The 18,894-nt window shown below is 54.7% G+C and overlaps 3 protein-coding genes across 5 annotated transcripts; 2 read left to right on the top strand and 1 right to left on the bottom strand.

The window, feature by feature from the left end:
- The first annotated feature begins 996 nt into the window (after window positions 1–996).
- On the top strand, window positions 997–6,142 carry LOC133080042 (coiled-coil domain-containing protein 200-like). Of its 2 annotated transcripts, XM_061175890.1 has the most exons (4): window positions 997–1,106; window positions 1,363–1,450; window positions 2,584–2,926; window positions 4,286–6,142. In XM_061175890.1, the coding sequence occupies exons 2-4, from the start codon at window positions 1,394–1,396 to the stop codon at window positions 4,423–4,425; spliced, it is 540 nt and encodes a 179-aa protein (XP_061031873.1). In that variant the 5' UTR covers window positions 997–1,106; window positions 1,363–1,393; the 3' UTR covers window positions 4,426–6,142. The 2 variants fall into 2 exon arrangements, with proteins under 2 accessions (XP_061031873.1, XP_061031872.1); XM_061175889.1 differs by lacking the exon at window positions 997–1,106 and having other exon boundaries at window positions 1,284–1,450.
- A 412-nt stretch (window positions 6,143–6,554) lies between these two features.
- Window positions 6,555–10,369, bottom strand: LOC133080824 (transmembrane protein 106A-like). The gene is made up of 6 exons (XM_061176920.1): window positions 10,326–10,369; window positions 8,713–8,770; window positions 8,471–8,611; window positions 8,317–8,360; window positions 7,724–7,777; window positions 6,555–7,143 (listed from the first exon to the last, which is right to left on the bottom strand). Exons 1-6 carry the CDS (start codon window positions 10,367–10,369, stop codon window positions 7,023–7,025), a joined length of 462 nt encoding a protein of 153 aa, XP_061032903.1. The 3' UTR covers window positions 6,555–7,022.
- Window positions 10,370–13,567: 3,198 nt separating this feature from the next.
- Window positions 13,568–15,511, top strand: ARL4D (ADP ribosylation factor like GTPase 4D). 2 transcript variants are annotated; one of them, XM_061175886.1, is made up of 3 exons: window positions 13,572–13,662; window positions 13,900–13,992; window positions 14,231–15,511. In XM_061175886.1, exon 3 carries the CDS (start codon window positions 14,326–14,328, stop codon window positions 14,926–14,928), a length of 603 nt encoding a protein of 200 aa, XP_061031869.1. In that variant the 5' UTR covers window positions 13,572–13,662; window positions 13,900–13,992; window positions 14,231–14,325; the 3' UTR covers window positions 14,929–15,511. The 2 variants fall into 2 exon arrangements, with proteins under 2 accessions (XP_061031868.1, XP_061031869.1); XM_061175885.1 differs by lacking the exon at window positions 13,900–13,992 and having other exon boundaries at window positions 13,568–13,662.
- The last annotated feature ends 3,383 nt before the right edge of the window (window positions 15,512–18,894 follow it).

Raw genomic sequence — 18,894 nt, 5'->3', positions numbered from 1 at the left:
GGCCTGGGGTTATTTGAGTTGAAGGCAATGGAGGCCCCAAAGACACAGGAAGGGCTTTTTACCGCCCCCTCAACTGCCTAAAAGAATTTAGATAGGGGGCCTGGCTCAGAGAGAGTTATTATCAGAGACAACTTTTATCTGAGAGACCCGTCTGCATAGCAGGGCAAACATCCCGTTACCAAACGTCTGCCCTTCTTTTTGTCCGGTGACTCACCCTTCTCTGCTTTGAAGCCCTAGGCCCTTATCGCATTCCTTAGCTCAGGATGGCATATAAGCCTCCGCTGCCCTTGGGTCTCATATCCTTATGGGATCCCTGAACATATGTAATTATACTTGTTTTTCTCCTATTAGTCTGTCTGATGTCAATTTGGTCATTAGACCAGCCAAAGAACCTAGAAGGCTAGAGGACGAATTTTTCCTCCCCAACAGGATGCAAATCAGGTAGGATAATAAATAATACCAACCTGTAGCTGAGCAATTTTATATTTCATTTCACATACTTCTCATCCATTGACCCATGTGGTCCTGTGTGAACCCCCCCGTGAGGAAGGTAACAAGGGCTACCCTTCTGGTTTTCCAGGCAAGGAAACTTGAGGCCCAGAGAGGTAAGCTGAGTCCAGGGTCAGAGGAAGAGAGAGAGGGTAGGCTTGAGCCCAGCATATTAAATCCCCAGAACCAGGGTACTTTCTAATAAGCCACTTTGCCTTCACAGAGCTCAGACCCCCGTGAGAGCTGGCTGGATCTCGTATTTTCTTTTTCTTTTTTTCTTTCGTGGCCGCACCACGCGGCATGCGGGCTCTTAGTTCCCCAACCGGGGATCGAACCTGTGCCCCCTGCAGCGGAAGCGCGGAGTCCTAACCACTGGACCACCAGGGAAGTCCCTGTATGTCCTTGAGTCAGCACAGCGGGGGAGACGGAGGACTGAGGGAGGAGGGAAGGGAGGGGTCAGCAGAGGGCCAGATGAGGAGGCTGGAATCCTGGGAAGGGCAGGAGAAAGAAACCAGAGAGAAAAGCCAGACCACTTGGGAATTGTCCCCGGGGTCCACTGAAACTCAAGGCTAAGGTGGAAAGGTGTCTTCTACCTGCCCAGGGCCCTGGAGAGAAAGGTACTTTACAGATGCTCTCTAGGAGGCTTGGGAAGAACACCGCCCTCCTTCCCAAGGCAGGCGGGGGTGGGGTGGGGGGGGGGTGGGGGCTGCCCAGTTGCCCCGGTAGCGGCCTCATTGTGAGGTGGTTCTGGTCACAGGCCAGGGGGTTGAGGTGGGAGGAGACGGAAGTGGCGGGGGCAGTGGCAGCCTCCTGGGCTCTGCCTGCCCCCAGCCCCTGCCTGGGGCCTTCTGTCACCGCCACCACCATGGGCAGTGCGTACCACTGGGAGGCCCGTCGCCGGCAGATGGCTTTGGACCGGAGGAGGTGGCTGATGGCCCGGCAGCAGCAGCAGCAAGAGCAGGTGCATGAGAGGGGCCCCGTTCACCAGGGTCCTTCCGGGGACACGGAGGGGACGGGGAGGGAAGACGGACCCCAAGGAAGCCGTCTATTACCTGGTGAATGTTGTTTTGCTTGGGCTGGAGGAAAGCAAGGTCCTTCGATGTCTTGGATGGCCCGTGTGTGTGTGTGTGTGTGTGTGTGTGTGTGTGTGTGTGTGTGTGTGTGTATTGGGGTGACTCAGCTTTGCTGTTGTACTAGGCTGAGGCCTCATGGGGGATTGAGGGGTCAGGCTCGGGAGGTTTTAAAGCTGCGCTGTCCAACAGGGCGGCCACCAGCCCGTGTGCTATATAGCCCTTGAGACGTGGCTAGTGAGACCGAGGAACTGAATTTTAAATGTTACATACATTTAATTTATTTAAATATACTCTTTAAAACAAATTTTCATTTTACGTACTGGAACATTTTTAAGTATGCTCGGAACAACGTGGATATGTGAATCTACTTTTTCGACTGTAAATTATCTGAACTCTAAATATAGATCAAATATTTTAAATCAAAATGTAGTGTCTAAATTAAGATGTGCTGTTGAGTATAAAATGCCCTCTGGGTTTTGAAGACTTAATACAAAAACAAAGACTATAAACTATCTCATTAATATTTTCATATTGGTTTTACGTTTGGGCTGTATTGGGTTGAATAAAATATATTATTACACTTAGTTGCACCTATTTCTTCTTACTTTGTTATGTGGCTAACAGCGTATTTTAAATTATATATGGCCCTCGTTATATTTCCATTGGACAGTGCTGTTTCAAAGCATGGGCAAGAGATTATTCTTTACCCTCTGGCACTGCAAACGGTTTTCAGTGCGCGCGCAGCTCCCAAGCTAGGAGGTAGGCGGCCAGAGGCCGCTGTTTCCCGGGCAGGGGCTGTGCCGGGGGACACTGTTGCTATAGAAACGGTCCTTGGGTGTGGGTGGGTGAGGGGAGAGAGCTCAGGCTCCAGCCTCAGCCTCCAACTCCAGGGAACAGAGACCCTCCAGCCACCTCCACCTCTGGATTCCCTTGCCTTGCTCCCCTCAGTGTCTCTGGCGGGGGCGGGGGGTGACTGGGTGGGGAGGGAGGAGGATGCCACTTGCGGGGCGCTTCCTGACAGGAACTGAAGAAACTCCAAGAAGAGGAACGGCAATCTGAAAAACAACCCCAGCCACCTCGGGAGTCGCCGCAGGAGTCGCAGCCACCGCCGGCGCCATCACAGTCACCACCCGCGCAGCCTCCGCCTCCGCCTCCGCCTCCGCCTCCGCCTCCGCCTCCGCCTCCGCCTCCGCCTCCGCCTCCGCCGGTACCCGAGCGGCCGCCGCCGCCGCCTCAGCCAAAGCCACAAAATGCCCAAGACCCTCTTACTCAGCGCACCTCCCGGTACATTCTCCAGGATTGCCAAAGGCCAGGCCCCCACAAGGACAGATTCCAAGGAGGGGTGATGAACCCTCAAGGTCCAGGTAAGTGAGATGCCCGGGAGCGGGAGACAGTGAGGAGAGAGCCCCTGGCTATAGTCCACAATCCACATCTGTCACCCCACCCTTTGACCCTCCCTGGCACCCTTCACCTTTACTTGGGGAGGGGGGGTCACTCTCTGAGCGGATTTGCACCAAGCGAGAGCTGCAGAGAAACCCGCTGACTTCCGCAGAGGGTGGCTCAGAAGTTGTCGGTCCCTTCTCCAGGGTGAGGGTGACAGACGGGGTCGGGGCGGCCAGGAGGGTGGGATAGGAGGTGTAGGCTTAGCAACGGATATCCTGAGCCCTGGGCGCCGGGGGGGGGGGGGGAGGGGGCGGGTCTGGAACAGGGAAGCACCGGTCGGCTTCCTAGTGGAGAATTCTCAGTGGGGGCTGGGACTTTTTGCCTTGCCCCAGCTAGGGGCCTTGGCCTGCCCCCAGACACGTGGTAAAGAGTCCAGCTGTGGCATGTGCCATCCTCAGGAACTGCCAGATGAGTAACGTGTGCTCCGTTTCATCATCAGGTTTCAGGAAATCTAGCCCAGATACACACACCAAGTACCCACGATTCACGGTGAGACGGCCTCAGAGTGTGAAAGGCAGCTAGAGTCTGGCTGCGTGTCTGAGTGTGCTTGCGTGTAAGTGCAGGTGGAGTCTAGAAAGGCTTCCTTGGCAGGAATCGGGAGAGGGGACTGAAGTTATTCAGTCACTTCTGGATGGCCCGTTCCTCCATTCCACGCCCCCATAAAAATGTCTCTGTAGGCCCTGTTGCTCAGCACTCAGTATAAGTGAAGGAGCTGACGATCTAGTTGGAAAGATAGGACAGGTGCCAGAGAAGCAAAATCAAGGGGCCGTTTGAAATGCTGATCGGGGGTAGAGCCAGCTGGAGCGGGAGGACGGTAAGACGTGAAGTCAGAGGTGGTGGTCTCCGTCAGGTGGTCTCCGATCACCACTCTCTGGTAGCACGACTCAAATCTCTGAGCCTCAGCTGCCCCACCCGTAAAATGAGACTGATAATACCACCTCCTCAATAGAGGTGTCACGACGACTGAATTAAAAGGGAAAGCATCCAAAGCACTTAGCTGACAGCCTGGCTCACTGTGGACCGTCAAACCCAGGGAGACTCTTTTTTGAGAGTCTTGAGAATTACATAAAACAGGATAAGCTTTGGAAAGAAGCTTTTTTTTCCTGACTCAGGTGCACAGGATGGGAGAACCTGATCCTGGCCCTTTAAGAGGAGGACGGGGCTGCTACATTTCACCTCCATTACTCTGGCTTCAGAGGGCCTAAGACAATGTTCTGAAACCAGCAGGCCCAGGAGCTGCTAACTAACCCGTTTTGCCTCCTGTGTCTCCCTCTTCTCAGTCAACGAATTACATCCAGCAGTGGTGATTCAGAGACAGACCCCCCCCAAGACCCCACTGGCCATCAGCAAACATCAGATGAGCAGCCCCACCTTCTTACCTCCCAGCAACATCTCCACTTCAAAAGCCAACCCCTCCTGATCCACTCTGGCAGGGGAGGCTAGCTGGGAATAACACGTGATTTCTTCCCGGAAAGAATCAAGACCCCGGCTGGGCTCCGTGAGACCGAGATGAGGGAGAGGGGGCAGGAAGACCCACCAAGAGGATGGAGAGGGTGCGAGAAGAAAGTGAAGGGCGATTCCATGCTTCTCCAGGCAAAGCCAATGGGAGAACTTGGCCTTGGGCCCCCCCCAGGTCTACAGCTCCACCACTGGCCCTTATTTAGCAGCGATAGGCCTGCTGGGGGCTCAGGTTTATGACTCTCACTGGAGCCACCAGCCCGTCCTCCTGGCCGACGCTTATTGAGATGCATCTGGGGAAGCGGGGGTTGCATCACACCAGAGCGGACCTGGGACCTGGGGCAGCATCAGGAAGAAGTGGCAGGCAGGGGCCTCCCCCAAGTCCAGTGTCACGCCTGGTCCACTGTGGGCACTCCGCTGTTGAACGGACGATGGTTGGAAGGGATGGAGAGAAAGAACTCAGAGGAAAGGAGGACTGTAGCCTCAGGCACAGGACACCGGACCTTGGGAAGAGGGGGACTCGCCCCCGCAAATCCACAGGCCTCTTCCTCCCTGGGTCTCAGCCTTTCCATGTAGCAGAGACAACCAAGAGGCTCTGGAGGCCCCAGGCATCCCCCTCACCACTTCCTGAAACTGACACCTGGGGTCCCCCAGCCCCGCTCCCTCTTCCACTCTTGACCGGTCAGGGGGGTGCCTGGGTCCTTTCACTGCAGCATCGCCTTTGGGTGAGACTGAAGGCGCCTCTCAGCGCAGCGTTTCCTGAGAGGAGCAGTTGGGGGAGGCGAAGGAGCGGGGGCGCACAGAACAGGAGCATGAACGTTGGGAGGGACTCAGAGATACACAACGAGGGAAAGGGAGAGGGCGAGCTCCCCGGGAGCGGTCTCCCAGAAGGCACGGAGGCAGGGCGTGTTCCCGAGGGGCTCAGGGACCGGCGAAGAGACCCTGAGGCCCACTCGGATATTAAGAAACAGGCTGTGAGATGGGGAGCGTCCACCAGCTCCCTTCCCACTCACAGGAGCCTTTTATTTTCCTTTCTTAAACATTGTTAAGCACAGTTCATTGACTCCAATATAAGTCCATTACATTTGGCGAACTCCACCCAGCGCGAGCTCCAGCCTGGCCCTCGCGGACTTCCGTGCTCTTACCAGCGCCACCTCGACGCCAGTCACCCAGGCGTGAAAGCGCGCAGACAGCACGAACGCCTTCCTTCCCCTCATCCCCCCCGGCCGGCTCCTCACCCGGTTCTGGCCCCACGTCCCCTTCTCCGTCCTTCCTACTGCAAACTCAGCTTTCCCTGCTACTCAAGCTCACCTCTCTGCCTGTCTGAGTGATGGGAACCGTAACCGCCTTTAGTGAGCAAACACAATTCCTGCTCGCCTAAAGAACCCGGGGGTGGCCTGGGGCTTCGCGTCTCGTCTGAGTGACAGCAAAGAGGGGACGGCCTAGACCAGTCCCGACTGATACGCAGCTCCAGACTGTCAGTGCCCGAAGGAGAGCACAGGCCTCTGGGAGCAGAGGGTGCCCTGGGCTGGGCTGGGGGTGCAGCGGAACCCAGCAGTTCGGCTTCACCTCTGCAGGTTTCCAGCGGGAGAGCAGCTGCACCCACCGTTTGACCTGCCTGTGTCCACTCACATGGGCTCAGGCTTGTGGCCTCCTTCGATAAAAACCTTTTAAAATGACTCTGGCTTTGTCTCTGTTTTTCCTGTGCAGGCCCAGGGGGTGCCCGGTGCCTCCCTTCCTTCCCCTCCCCTCCTACTTTGCTTCCTGCTATGAAGAGAATAATAAAACTGCTTTCTGGAGAGGAGAAGCTTTAGCTGCAGAACAGCTCTGACTTCCCGGGGACCCAGGCAGTCTTTAACCAGGAAGGCTGCAGAGCCAAAGGGCCTTGGCCAATCTTGCTGTCAGATGGATGGGTGGGTGGGTGGGGGGGGGGGGTGGGGGGGGACAAGTTACCAGGCGAGAAGCAGGCCATCACCATCACTCTGTCACACGACCAAAGCAGGGCGGCATAGGAGAGCACCTACGGTTCCCTAAAAGGCCCTGGGGACAACACTGGCTGTCCCCCAAGTCACTTTCTCATTACCAGGTGGAGAACTTGGAAAGGATCCGTGTATTAAAAGCCAGACAAAATGAAAGCTTTCTCCACATTCAGGCAGAAGGAAGGTCTTCCCTGGACGAGCTGGGCAACCAAGGTGCTCAGCACCGGAAGTGTGGGGGCCGCTCCGTGCCTCTGAGGCAGCTCTGAGGAAATGTCAGGTCAGACTTTCCTCAGGACCAAGGGGAATATCTGGTGCTGGCCTCGAGAAGAACCAGGCTTCCGTTCCTGTGGAAATCAGAGAGGGTGTGAGGCTGTGTGTGTGTGTGTGTGTGTGTGTGTGTGTGTGTGTATGAAGTTAACGTCCACAGAAGGCTTCCTCTGCTGGGGGTGAACAGGGGGAGGGTATGATAAAGCAGGGCTTTTCCTCTGGCAAAGTCACTCTCGTCCTGTTGGGTGCCACGGAGTGGTGGGAGATACAGACCAGGCCGGCAGGTGGCCGGAGCTCGACGACAGCAGACAGGTCACGGCGGGCGAGGGACCAGCAAGTGGGGCTTGGATGTGTTTCCCCGGCAGTCCACGTATTCGTAGCTCTGGAAGACCAGCTGCTCTGAACGGCTCAGGTAGGAACAGGTCAGGGTGCCCCTGGAGAGGAAACAGGGCTTTTTTTTTTTTCCAAAAAAAAAAAACAAACCAGTTTTATTTTGAAGATTACAGAACTTGAGCCTTGACCCCACCCAGCTTCCACTTCCACCGATCTAAGGATCTGCAGTTGGGGTAGGAGTGAGACAAGGAAGTAGGGAGGGGAGGGGAGAGACCTGGCGCGGCAGAGGAAAGCAGTAAGATGGCGGCGGAAGTGCTCACGCCACCCTAGGCCTGGGCTTCACTGTCTTTACTCCTCCACACCACAAGGGTCTGGGAAGAAGAGGAAAGCCCCGGCCCTGCTCTGCTCTCCGGGGAGGGCTGGCTTCCTCCGACCAAACCCGGCCCTTCCTTCTGCTCCCCACTCCGCCGGAGCACCTGGGACAGCTGCCCCCCGCCCAGGGTTCCGGGCAGATCTGTGGCTGTCACGTCAGTAGCTCACAAGCAAGGTGGGCCTTAGGGGAGGGGCTGGACCTGCGACGGCCAAGAGCCGACACAGACTCACGGGATTCGCTGCGATGACTCTCCTCCCACGGGGGGGCAGAAGTGGGAGAGGGGTACCAGGGCTCCAAGCCCTACTTACTGGATGTGCAGAAGCACGTGGTGGACTTTGATTTTCAGCCAGGTACAGATCTTGCTGAGAGAGACAGAGAGAGAGAGAGAGAGAGAGGGAGAGAGAGAGAGAGAGAGAGAACCCGGGCCCACGTTTCACACACTGAGCAGCCTGTCAGACGGCTCGCAGGAGACCTGCAGTCCCAGCCCCCCTTGCCTCCTCTCCAGCAGGGGCCCCACGGGCCACCCCCACCCCTTCCCTCTCCCTCTGCCCAAGGTGAGCGTGTCGCCCCTGCGGCAATATCACTCCTCCAACCCCCACTGGTTTGGCCCAGGCACGGGCTGGCCTCTCCCTTAGTAGGAAACGGGTGAGTCGGGCTGAAGAGCCCGAGGTCATGTATCGTAAGCATTAACCAGATTCTAGCCTGGCTTTCATTCCAGTCCAGGTCCAAACAGGCAGGGGCTGGGGACCCTGAATGCCTGTACATTGCCGTCTTGGCCACAAGAGTGCAGGCCACATGCTGACTGCAGGGTTGGCTAAGCAATCAGAACATCTGGTGGGAATTCAAACTGGGTTCCCAGCCGGGAAAGAGGCTAAGGGAGAAGGGATCAAGGGCTACTCACTATGTGTTCTCGTCCCATATCCTGTTGGCCACCGTATACAACATCTGTCAACCAAACAGGTGTAGGGTTAGCCCCGACTCCAGCCACCCCATTCCTCCCGCCACCCGCGTCCACACACAACCGTGGGCAGGGCTGGCCAGCAAGAGGGAGTCACCTGCTCACTGGCCAAAGGGCCGATGCGGAGGAGAAGGCGGTTGGAGACCTGCCCCACCACGAGGGACAGGTGCAGAACCTCAATGGTCAGCTGGGTCACAGCGATGGGGTAGTAGTTGTTATTGGAGATGCTCAGGATATTCTGGGGAGGGAGACAGGGAAAGGAAGTGGCTAGGGTAGCACCGTCCTTGGCAAGAAGGAGTCAAACGGTTTCAAAACCCCCGCAGCCTGATTGAGCCCCACCCCCAACATGGGCCTCAGCCGCTCAGGCCCCAGGGCCAGGAGCCCCTCGGAGGGGCTCCTAATGGCGAGGGGTCACCTTTAACTGAGACAGTAAGCTTAAGACGTTAAGACATTAAGCGAAGACATTAAGCTTAAGACAGTAAGACATCAAAATCCAGTCTCACCCTGCAAGGCTCTCTCTCTTCAGTCCTGCCCACCCAGGGAGTCTCAGGCACACCACCCCGACTGCACCCAGGTGTCCTGAGACACCAAAACATGGCTGTGACTGCCTCTTCATGAACTTCTCCGCCCTGCCGCCTCCTCCTGCCTCAGCAATCCTGGCATCAGCTGTTAGGCCCTCAGTAAAGGCATGGGAAATATAACTGAAGTTAGATTTTCTGCTCAAATAATGTTCATTTACGTCTGATCTCACCTCCACACACACACACACACACACACACACACACACACACACACAACTTGAAAAGAGGACTTCCCTGGCGGCGCAGTGGTTAAGAATCCGCCAATGCAGGGGACACGGGTTCGAGCCCTGGTCCGGGAAGATTCCACATGCCGCGGAGCAACTAAGCCTGTGTGCCACAACTACTGAGCCCGCGTGCCACAACTACTGAAGCCTTCGTGCCTAGAGCCCATGCTCTGCAACAAGAGAAGCCACCACAATGAGAAGCCCGCGCACTGCAACAAAGAGTAGCTCCCGGTCGCTCGCTGCAACTAGAGAAAGCCCGCGTGCAGCAACGAAGACCCAACACAGCTAAAAATAAATAATAAATACATTTACAAAACTCGAGAAGAGTGGATCTTCCATTCCCAACCTCAAACTGTAGGAAAGGTCCTGTCTGAAAGGAAGACTGCAGGGGAATTCCCTGGTGGTCAGTGGTTCGGACTCAGCGCTTTCACTGCCGATGGCAAGAGTTCAATCCCTGGTGGGGGAACTAAGACCCCACAAGCCGTGAATCGTGGCCAGAAAAAAAAAAACCTCCAGAAGGAGGCAAAGGAGTGAAGTGTACAACTTCACTCCTCCACTTTTCTTCAGGACGCAGGCAGTGACAGACACGTCCACCAGAGGGCAGCATCTGCCACTTTCCAGCCCTTGCCTTGGCCCTGGGTGGTTTTGGGTGAGTTGACTCTGAAAGGGCCCCTGGCATGGGAAAAGGGTACCTAAAGGCCCCTTTCCCACATTTTTTCTCTTCACACTCATTTTAAGTAGTAGGTTGTGTTTCCTCCATTTGATTCTTGAGGAAGCAAAGCTGGGATTTGAAATACGGGTCTTTGTGATTCCTAGGCCGAAGCCGTTCCTGGGCATCCACTCCCCAAGCCCATCCCTACTCCTGCAGACTCCTCTCCTCCCTTCATTTGTGCACTCAGACAGGTACTTGGTTGGGATGCTGTGGAGACAAGGATGTCCTCAGCTGCTTTCTAGGTGAGCTCCATCCATCCTGTCCCCTCCCCTACTCTAGAGCATGGGCTGTCCTGGGGAAAGGGACTTGGAATCATCTAAGTCCCTAGTTACATGCTGAGGAAACTGAGGCTCCTGGGGGAAAGTGGCTTTTCCAAGCCAGTCTACTTGGGAGGACAGGACTCATGATGACTCTCAGCCCAGGGTTTCAGCCCACCAGGCCTTGAGGGGGGCCTCTCTCTCCAGTGTCATCTGTCCCATGGCCTCTGTTTTTCTCCTCCAAGAAATCCCTCTTCCCAAATAAAGGCTGAGGGTTGAGGACTGCCCAGACCTTGCCTAGAAGTGCAGGGTTTTACAGGCATCTCTGCCAACCCCCAAGGACCCCAGACCAGGAAACTCCCAGCTAAGGCTGGATGCTTGGTTCCCATACTCAGGGAACCCCCTTGAGTACATTTAATCATTCCATCATGCAGTCATGAATCATGCAAGATTTCCTGATTGCCTACTGTGTGGCAGGCACGGTGCTGGGCACTGCAGAGCTGTGGATGAGAAGAACCAGCTCCTGGGCTCAGCGTTTAGTCTGGTGGGGAGACAGCTCTGAGGAAAAATAATCATTCAGCAGCTGCAATCTGACCCAGGTCAGGGAGCCAATGGGAGGAAGCAGGTAGGTCCCAGCTAGTTTATCCTTCTGTCTGGAATGCTTACTTGACTCTTTGCCACTTAAACCTTGGCTTTAATGTCACAATGGAAAGGCCTTCATGAGCCATCTCCCTCCCCCAGGTAAAGCAGCTCTCTCCCCAGTCACTCTCTAGCACATTTCCGTGTTTTATCTTCCTTGATGGCATGTATCACCATCTGACATTAACCTCTTTAGCCATTCCCTGTCTCTCCCCACTCCTCATTATAATGTCCACTCCACAAGGGCAGGTCCTAAGCCATTTCACTCAGGCCTTCAACCTAGCAGGCACTCCATAAATGAATGCTCAAAGTAAGAATGTTCCAGTGTTCTCTGTAGGGAATCCTCCAATGCACTAGGTCCTGGGCTGTGATCTTGTGGAGAGAAAGGGCTGCAGAAGTGAGGCTGCCAGGAAACAAAATGGTCATTAATGGAGGAAGGCTCCCTGGGCCCCAGGCTGGGTGTGGAGGTGGGGTTCCCATTTAAAGGAGACTGGATTGGGGTAGGCCCACAGCCTGGTGCTGCCCTGACAAACTGGGCCCCTTCCTTCACCCTCACCTTGCCCCACCTCCTCCTTCCCATTTGTTCATCAACACCTTTCCTGGCAAAGGCAAAAAATGAAGGGTGGGGAGATTGCCAGTTTCATCTCCCTTATCAGGTGATCAAGTGACAATTTCCCTCTTGGGTGTGAGGCCCAGGAGATGTAGGAGAAATGTTAAAGAAATTTCAAAGACTGTGGAAGAAACACAAAACAATGTGCGTCTGTTTTCAGTTTCCATGTGTTCTCCGTTTCTCTGTGTTTTCGGTTTCACAGCCATTGTAGCATGTGATCAAAGCCAAGTTTGGCCAATTTCTAGCTGGGTGACCTTGGACAAGTTACTAACCCTTTCTGGCTTTGGTGTCTTCTTTTTGGAATAACTATACTTACTACATGGTTTGAGTTGTGTATTAAAAAAAGGAAAAGTGTTGGGAATTCCCTGGCAGTCCAGTGGTTAGGACTCTCTGCTTTTACTGCAAGCGCGTGTGTTCTGTCCCTGGTCATAGAACTAAGATCTCGCAAGCCGCGAGGCACAGCCAAAAATAAAAATTAAAAAAAAAAAAAAAGAAGGAAAAGTATGCAAAGTCCCTTGACCACAGCTTAGCATGCATTGGCCACTCAATGAGCTAGTGGTTCCCAACCTCTCGGCTTGCTCTGACTTCCCCTCTCCTAACTCAGTTCCACCCTTGTGCCTTAGCTCCTGCTGCATTCTGCCACCCCCCAACACGGGGTGTAACAAACTAATTACCCAAGGTTTTGATCTCTTCAGGGATTTGGGGAAGCTCCCTGCATTGCTGGGGAAAACCAGGTGGCTGGTTTTGTTGCGGGGAGGGGACGAGGAGGGTGCAAGGCAGGCTGGTGCTAAACAGATGGGAAGCTAGTGGGCAGGAAGGGCTAGACCCTCCTGTCTGGCAATGGCTTCCTCCCCTACCCCCACCCCCTTTTACAATTCCCCTCATAGACAGCCTTTTAAAAAGTTAACACTGAATTATATAATAAATGCAAGCATCCAGCTTCCTTGTAAAAATGGAAAGAGTAGAGTTAACATTTCATTCTCCTTTGAACCCCTTCCCCACCTTCAGTTTTACCTTCCTCCCTGCAGGTAATCACTGTTACCCTTTGGTCACACTGCCCGTTTGTGACATCTCCTCCTCTTCAGTGCTGCCCAGACTGTATCAGGCTGTAATGACTGGGGAGATGCCACTCAGTCCTGTCCACCTCCCAACCAATCCTATGCAGGACTAATTAACTTCTGGAAACCTTTCCAGAAGCTTCTAGTTGACATGTTCTCTCCCTCCTCTGAAGTCCTATAAGTGCTTATCTCACGATTTACAAAGTCCCACTGTTCCCTGTCAGTGGCCAGTCTTGTCTCTCTCACTAGAGTAGAAGCTGTCGGAGGCCAGGCCCCGTGGTCTGCTCATCCTCTATGTCTCCACAGTCTCTTTGGCTCATGCAGAGCAGACAGTATTAATGAGGTCAGTAAACACCCTGTGAAGTGAAGGATTCTGTCTTTATCGATTTGAACAAGGGAGGCCCTCAGGGGGTCTGCTGCTGGCGGGTGCTCTGACCAACAACGGGGGGGACTTGTGCTGAGAATCGCCCTGACGGGAGAGATTGGATAGGTGAGTGGTGAGGGGCCAAGGCACTGGATTCAGACACATCCTTGCTCAGCCACTTACTAGCTATATGTGACCCTAGACAAGTCATTGAGCCCTTCAGAGCTTTCTTCACCTATGTAAGGCAGACGACACCAGTCCCTACCTCACGGGCTGTTACGAAGATCAATAGGGGTAATGGCTTTAGGCTGTTTTATGGGGTTCCATGTTCACACAGGTTAAAACATTGAATTAGGAAGGATAAAGGAGGAAGACTTGTCAGCATCTCTCGAGTGGACCCGGCGAAGGGAGCGTATACGTGGGGTGGATATCTCTGCCTGGGTGAGGGGGATGTGGTGGTATTGAGAGTATTACACTCTTCACCTCTCCTCCCTGGTCAAACGCTGCCACGCCTGTTCCTTTTGCCCCTCCCACCTTCCATCCCGGATTTATCCCGAGTTTAATTCCAAATATTAGATTATGGTAGAAAAGATCAAATAAAACGGTCACCAATTGATCAGACGTCCATCAGTGTGGCCCGGGTTCCAGTCCGCTGATCTCCACGCCCCGCCCCGCCCCGCCTCGCTGCCGCAGGGCCGCTGATTGGCCCGCGCCACGTGACGTCACACGCGGGTTTTAAGGCAGAGTGCCCCAGGCCGCCCCGCAGTGCCGGCGGGCTGGAGGCCGGCTAGGAGCCTGGCGGGGCTGGCCCGGAGGGGAGCGGGGAGAGCGCGGCTGTTGGAAGGTAAAGGGGCTGTTCAGGCCGAGCCGAGGCGATCCGGGTGCGGGGCCTGGGGAGCTGGAGTCGGCGATCGCGGGAAGGCGGGCAGTGGAGTGTCGCGGGGCAGTGGGGAGGGGGTCTCTGTGTAAGGAGGGGTGTGTCAACCGCCTAGGGATGTGGAAGGCGGGTGGGAGTGGGCCGCACTCTCCGGTCTCAGCGCCCGCACCCTGATTCTTAATTTGGGCCCTCTGCCCCCCCCAGGTGCACGTTTCCCCGAGGATTCTCTCCTGGGGAACGGGTCGCGGTGCCTGCTACCTCGCCACAAGCGCGGAAGCTGACTGTCCGGCGATCGAGGTCTCTCCCTCCAACCTCAGTGTCCCGGGACCTGGGGGTTTCTCTAGGTCTCATCGCCCTTGTCAGGGCCCGCAGGGAGGGGGGAGAGCCTCTGTTATACCTGCAGCTGCTTTAAAAAAAAAAAAAAAGGAATTAAAAAAATGAGCAGCTGATTTAGGAAATGATCAAGAAGTTGCAAATTTCATGTTTATTATTAAACATCTCCTCCTCTTTTCTCCCATGACCTTTCCCTGTTCAGATAACCCAGCTGTGGTCTCCAGAGCCTGCAGTTTCAAGGCCTCCTCGCTGCCTCTACTGTGAGCCCCAGGACCTGCACCTTAGTCAGAGTTCATCATGGGGAACCACTTGACAGAGATGGCGCCCACCGCCTCCTTCTTGCCTCACTTCCAGGCCCTGCACGTTGTGGTCATTGGGCTGGACTCGGCTGGAAAGACCTCCCTTCTTTACCGCCTCAAGTTCAAAGAGTTTGTCCAGAGTGTCCCCACCAAAGGCTTCAACACCGAGAAGATCCGGGTGCCCCTGGGGGGGTCCCGTGGCATCACCTTCCAAGTGTGGGACGTGGGGGGGCAGGAGAAGCTTCGACCACTGTGGCGCTCCTACACACGCCGGACAGACGGGCTGGTGTTTGTGGTGGATGCTGCTGAGGCTGAGCGGCTGGAGGAGGCCAAGGTGGAGCTACACCGAATCAGCCGGGCCTCGGACAACCAGGGTGTGCCTGTCCTGGTGCTGGCCAACAAGCAGGATCAACCTGGGGCACTGAGCGCAGCCGAGGTGGAGAAGAGGCTGGCAGTCCGCGAGCTGGCTGCTGCCCCACTCACCCACGTGCAGGGCTGCAGTGCTGTGGACGGGCTGGGCCTGCAGCCAGGCCTGGAGCGCCTGTATGAGATGATCCTCAAGAGAAAGAAGGCTGCCCGGACAGGCAAGAAGAGACGGTGACCTGAGGCTGCCCCCTCCTCACCAGTAGGGGTCTGCACACTTGGACAGCCAAGTGGAGCCTGTGGCCCCTCACTTAGCCCCAGGGTGCAAGGACCTGTTCACCTCAATGAAGGACCAAGGAGCACACCGGGGGTCCTGTTTTGGGGCAGCACTGGGGTGGGTGATGGGAGATGGGATGTCTTCTCACATCTCTCCCTCATCCTCACTTCTGGAGAAGTGGAGGCTGCAGGACTGTGGAGGCTTAAATGTAAACTGACTCTACCTCGACCCCGTTTCCTGTTTTTCTTCTCTGGCTTTTTGATTAGATGTGTTTGGGGGTGAAGGAGAGTTTCTTGGAGGATGCATTTGGAATAAAGGAGAACTAGCTCTTGCCCCTCCCCCCAACTGAGGGGTCTCCCCCGGTTGCTTTTCTAGGGGTGCCAGTCGTAATAGTCAATATTTTTCTCTTTGTATGAAAGTGCCAAGAACTCCTCCCCACCTTTGTAGACTCACAACCATTTTTATAAGCCACGTGTGTCCTCTGTATTATTATTAACTATTTTTTAGCATTTGCCTATAAGTTATTAAAGACTGATGACGTTGTAGCTCTAACCTTGGTCTGGCATTTTCCTCTCCTTACCTAGCCTCAGGGTTAGTCCAAGATTTCTATATGGGCAGGCAGGGGTGGGGAGGAGGGACTTATCTTGAAGCTGAATTTGCAAAGCAAGCACTTTTCTAAAAAATTAGATTGTGTGTTTATGGGCTGGTGGGGATTATAGAGAGTTGAAATAACCCCATGCTATTGCCTGATCTCTGCCAGGGTTTTCTGGGTCCCTTCTTTCTTCCACTTTCCTCCCCTCCCCTCCTCCTCTGGCTCGGACTTGCCCCCGATCCCAGCTGGTCCTTGCAGATTTAACTTCAAGTTTTGCTGGTGTGAGCTGCTCCTAGGTCCTTGCCCTTGGGGACACCTCTTAGGTCTATGTAGGTAGGTCTGCCCCATCCGCAGCACTCAGGTGGTTAGTCTGATTTCCTCTCCCAACCCCAATACACAACTTGGGGGATGTGGAGAGAATGGAAAGTAATTTCCTCCTGGCCTTAAGCCACCTCTGTGTGCTCAGTCCTGCTGACTGCAGCTCACTGGCAGCAGTGGCAGTGACGGGTGCCGGGGAGGCCTGAGCTGGATTGAACCAGCCAGGCACCTGTGACTAAGCCATGAGTCGTCCAGCTCTGAGAATGGTAGCTATTCCCAAGAGAGGGGAAGTCTAGTAGCTGTTTGAGCCTGGTGCGAGTGAGGACGGCTGGATATCCACGTAGACCACCAATGTTAGCATTGATCGTAAGAATAAAATGCTAGTGTCGTGAGAGCCTGAATACCCCTGCCTAGACTTTCAGGGCCATGCCTACCTCACCAGCATGAGGGCCAGCTGTGTCTGAGGACAATTAGATCTTCCTAATCTGAGTGGGAGTCGTAAGTAAAAACCAAGCACAATTCTTTCCAGCCCCCCAGTCCCATGCCCACCCTTTGTGCAAACATGGGATCCCCAGAGCATTTTCAGAGTCCCTGCTCCAGAATCAGATGAAAGGACCTGGGGAGGGAGGGGAGGTGCTGGCAACCGCATCCTGGGGGAGCCTTCCTAAGGAACTCGTTTCTTCCTAGCCAGCTGGCAGAAGCTGAGTTTGCTGAGTCTGGGCCAGGTCAGATTGGTTAACACCCATGCACGTCCCTTCTCCCGGCCCTCAAGGTGGCTGGCAGGACGGGGGTGGATGTGCATCCATCCGGAAGGGTGCCCAAGTCTGCGTCAGTGCTGGGGCGTGCTCGACAGAGCTGCTGGGCTGGTTCTGCTGGGGACACGTGCTACCTGGCTGCCCTCTACCCACACCTGTGACTCATCTCTCCCAGTCCTCAGGGTAGAGTCCTCTTCTGCAGCCCAGGAACAGGCTGGGGAGGACCTGGCTGGAAGGACCCTAGGTCTTGCTGGGAGATCTTTCTTCCCCATTCCACCCCAGTTTTTGCTCTTTTGTCTCAAAATCTCCAAGGACACGTTCTCTCCCTTTTTGGTCACCTGGGGGGACTGAGGTCTCTGGATTTGGGGGACTATGTATGCAGAGGTGCTCCCCCATCCCTAGCAGAGAGGCATCCATGGTGCCAGCTCTATGGTTCTGCAATCAGCCTCCCTCTCTATCTTATTAGAACTGTCTTCTGCTCCCCTCTTCCCCCCCAACCCCTCTCCAGCCCTGGGTGGGGGCCATGGTCCACAGGAGACCTGTGAATGTCCTGGCTCGTGCCCTGACCCCCTGGGGGGTGGAGGAAGGGGGTGCTGGCGGCAAGTGAGAGGGAGAAGCCAGTTGCTCTGAAGGGTTGTGGGGAGAGGGGAGCACGGGGGCATTCTGATTAGAAAGCTACATTCTGGCTGGGTAAGGGTCCGGAGCTTTGTAATAATCCTCCTGCCTTAGTCCATCAAAGGGATGGAGGGCTGGGAGGGAGAGGACCACCTCAGGGGTTCTGCATGTTGAACTCTGGGCCAGTTGCTTGGGACGGGGGTGGGATCAGGATTGCAGGTAGGTTGTAGTTTCTTTGTCTCAGCTTCTTTATTTAGGAGAATTTCTTTGAGACCCTGAGGTGGGTGCTGAGGAAGAAGCTCCTTAAGGGCCGAGGGTGTCTAGGGGCTAAGAGTGGGGGCAGGGGCTGGTTGCCTGTGAGGTGAAGTTGAAGGAAACCAGTGGTCCCGGAGTTGGGGCTCCCTTCTGAGCTGCACACCCCAGTCACTCCCACCCAGCCACCGCCCCCCACACCCCCCTCCCCGCCCCAGCCACCTCTTCTTCTTGCACAGGTTGGATGGTAAAATCCAGAGGGAGTGCACTTTTCCTGGGTGCCCTGTGCTTCCTCAAAGCCCTCATGAGGGCAAAGATGGCAGTGGTCCCTCACCTTCCCACGCCCCCTCCAGTCCTCCCATGCTGCATGTGCTCAAGGAAGAGAAAAAGTAGCAAAAAGGGAGGAAAGAAGTCCCTAAGGGGGCAGCGACTTGCCCGAGGACACGGCTACTTAGTGGTGCGTCCAAATCCTTCCTCCCAGGCCAGCTCTTTGGACTCCCTTGGGCAGACAACAGGAGGTTGGAGACAGGGAGCAAGTCCAGGACCTCAGAGCTCTGACCTCCCCCTCCTTCCTCCGTCCCTGCCTTGATTAGATTAGGGACCAGCTTTCCACTCCCCCACTCCCCTTCCTGAAGCGCTCGGGGGCTTTATCTTCAAAGCCCAGCAGAGCTCTGGCCTCAAATCTGGCCAGAAGTCCCCACCCTCCTTTCACACTGACCATGTGTCATACCAAGTCTTTCTGGAGATGGACACCTCCACCAGGGCCTGGGAAGCACTGAGTTCCACTGAAGCACTAGGAGCACACAGGACAGCCTGTTCTCCAACATGGGCATTTTCTGAACGGAGGCCAGTGGGAGGGGAGGGAGCAAAGGCAGTAAGGAAAGCCCAGGCCAGCACAGGTCTGTAAGGAATGGGCAGTCTGTAGCCACACATCATTTCCAAGGCCATCTGCAGGACCACGGCTGGGGAGTTTGTGGGTGGGTGTCATGGAACCTCTTCCTCTGGCTAAGACAGAGGAGGGTGTTTGTTCTTCCCTCCTTCCTTTAAAGATTGTTTTTAAAAACAGTTCCCCCCTTCCTCACTTGATTATAAAAGTAATAGGTCTTTGTTGTAAAAGAAACTTAGAAACTTAGAAAATGGAGAGCCCCATAGTCTAAACTTCAGAGCTAGCTAAACATTGGGAACAGGTTTTTACATATAATCTTTCAGATATTTTTTCTCTGCATATATTAAAAAAAGTATATATATATATGTATATATATATATGAATGACACATGGGGTTATCTCAGGCATAGCGTGTACAGTTTTGCTTTTCTCATTTATATCTTGGGCATAATTCAATGTCAGGACATATGGATTTTCTCATTCTTTTTGATGACTACATGAGATTCCAT

This window comes from Eubalaena glacialis, chromosome 19 (genome assembly GCF_028564815.1).
Source record: "Eubalaena glacialis isolate mEubGla1 chromosome 19, mEubGla1.1.hap2.+ XY, whole genome shotgun sequence".
Classification (NCBI taxonomy): Eukaryota; Metazoa; Chordata; class Mammalia; order Artiodactyla; family Balaenidae; genus Eubalaena; species Eubalaena glacialis.
The sequence above is the reverse complement of the archived record's forward strand: the minus strand, read 5'-3'. Positions and strand labels throughout refer to the sequence as shown.

Coding starts and splice junctions, on each gene's coding strand:
- LOC133080042 (XM_061175889.1), top strand. CDS start 1,355: ATGGGCAGTGCGTACCACTGGGAGGCCCGTCGCCGGCAGATGGCTTTG. Junction 1,451..2,583: donor AGCAGCAGCAGCAAGAGCAG/GTGCATGAGAGG, acceptor GCTTCCTGACAG/GAACTGAAGAAACTCCAAGA. Junction 2,927..4,285: donor GATGAACCCTCAAGGTCCAG/GTAAGTGAGATG, acceptor CCCTCTTCTCAG/TCAACGAATTACATCCAGCA.
- LOC133080824 (XM_061176920.1), bottom strand. CDS start 10,369: ATGGGACAGATGACACTGGAGAGAGAGGCCCCCCTCAAGGCCTG. Junction 8,771..10,325: donor GAGGCCCCCCTCAAGGCCTG/GTGGGCTGAAAC, acceptor CCTCGCCATTAG/GAGCCCCTCCGAGGGGCTCC. Junction 8,612..8,712: donor GGCTGAGGCCCATGTTGGGG/GTGGGGCTCAAT, acceptor CTCCCTCCCCAG/AATATCCTGAGCATCTCCAA.
- ARL4D (XM_061175885.1), top strand. CDS start 14,326: ATGGGGAACCACTTGACAGAGATGGCGCCCACCGCCTCCTTCTTGCCT.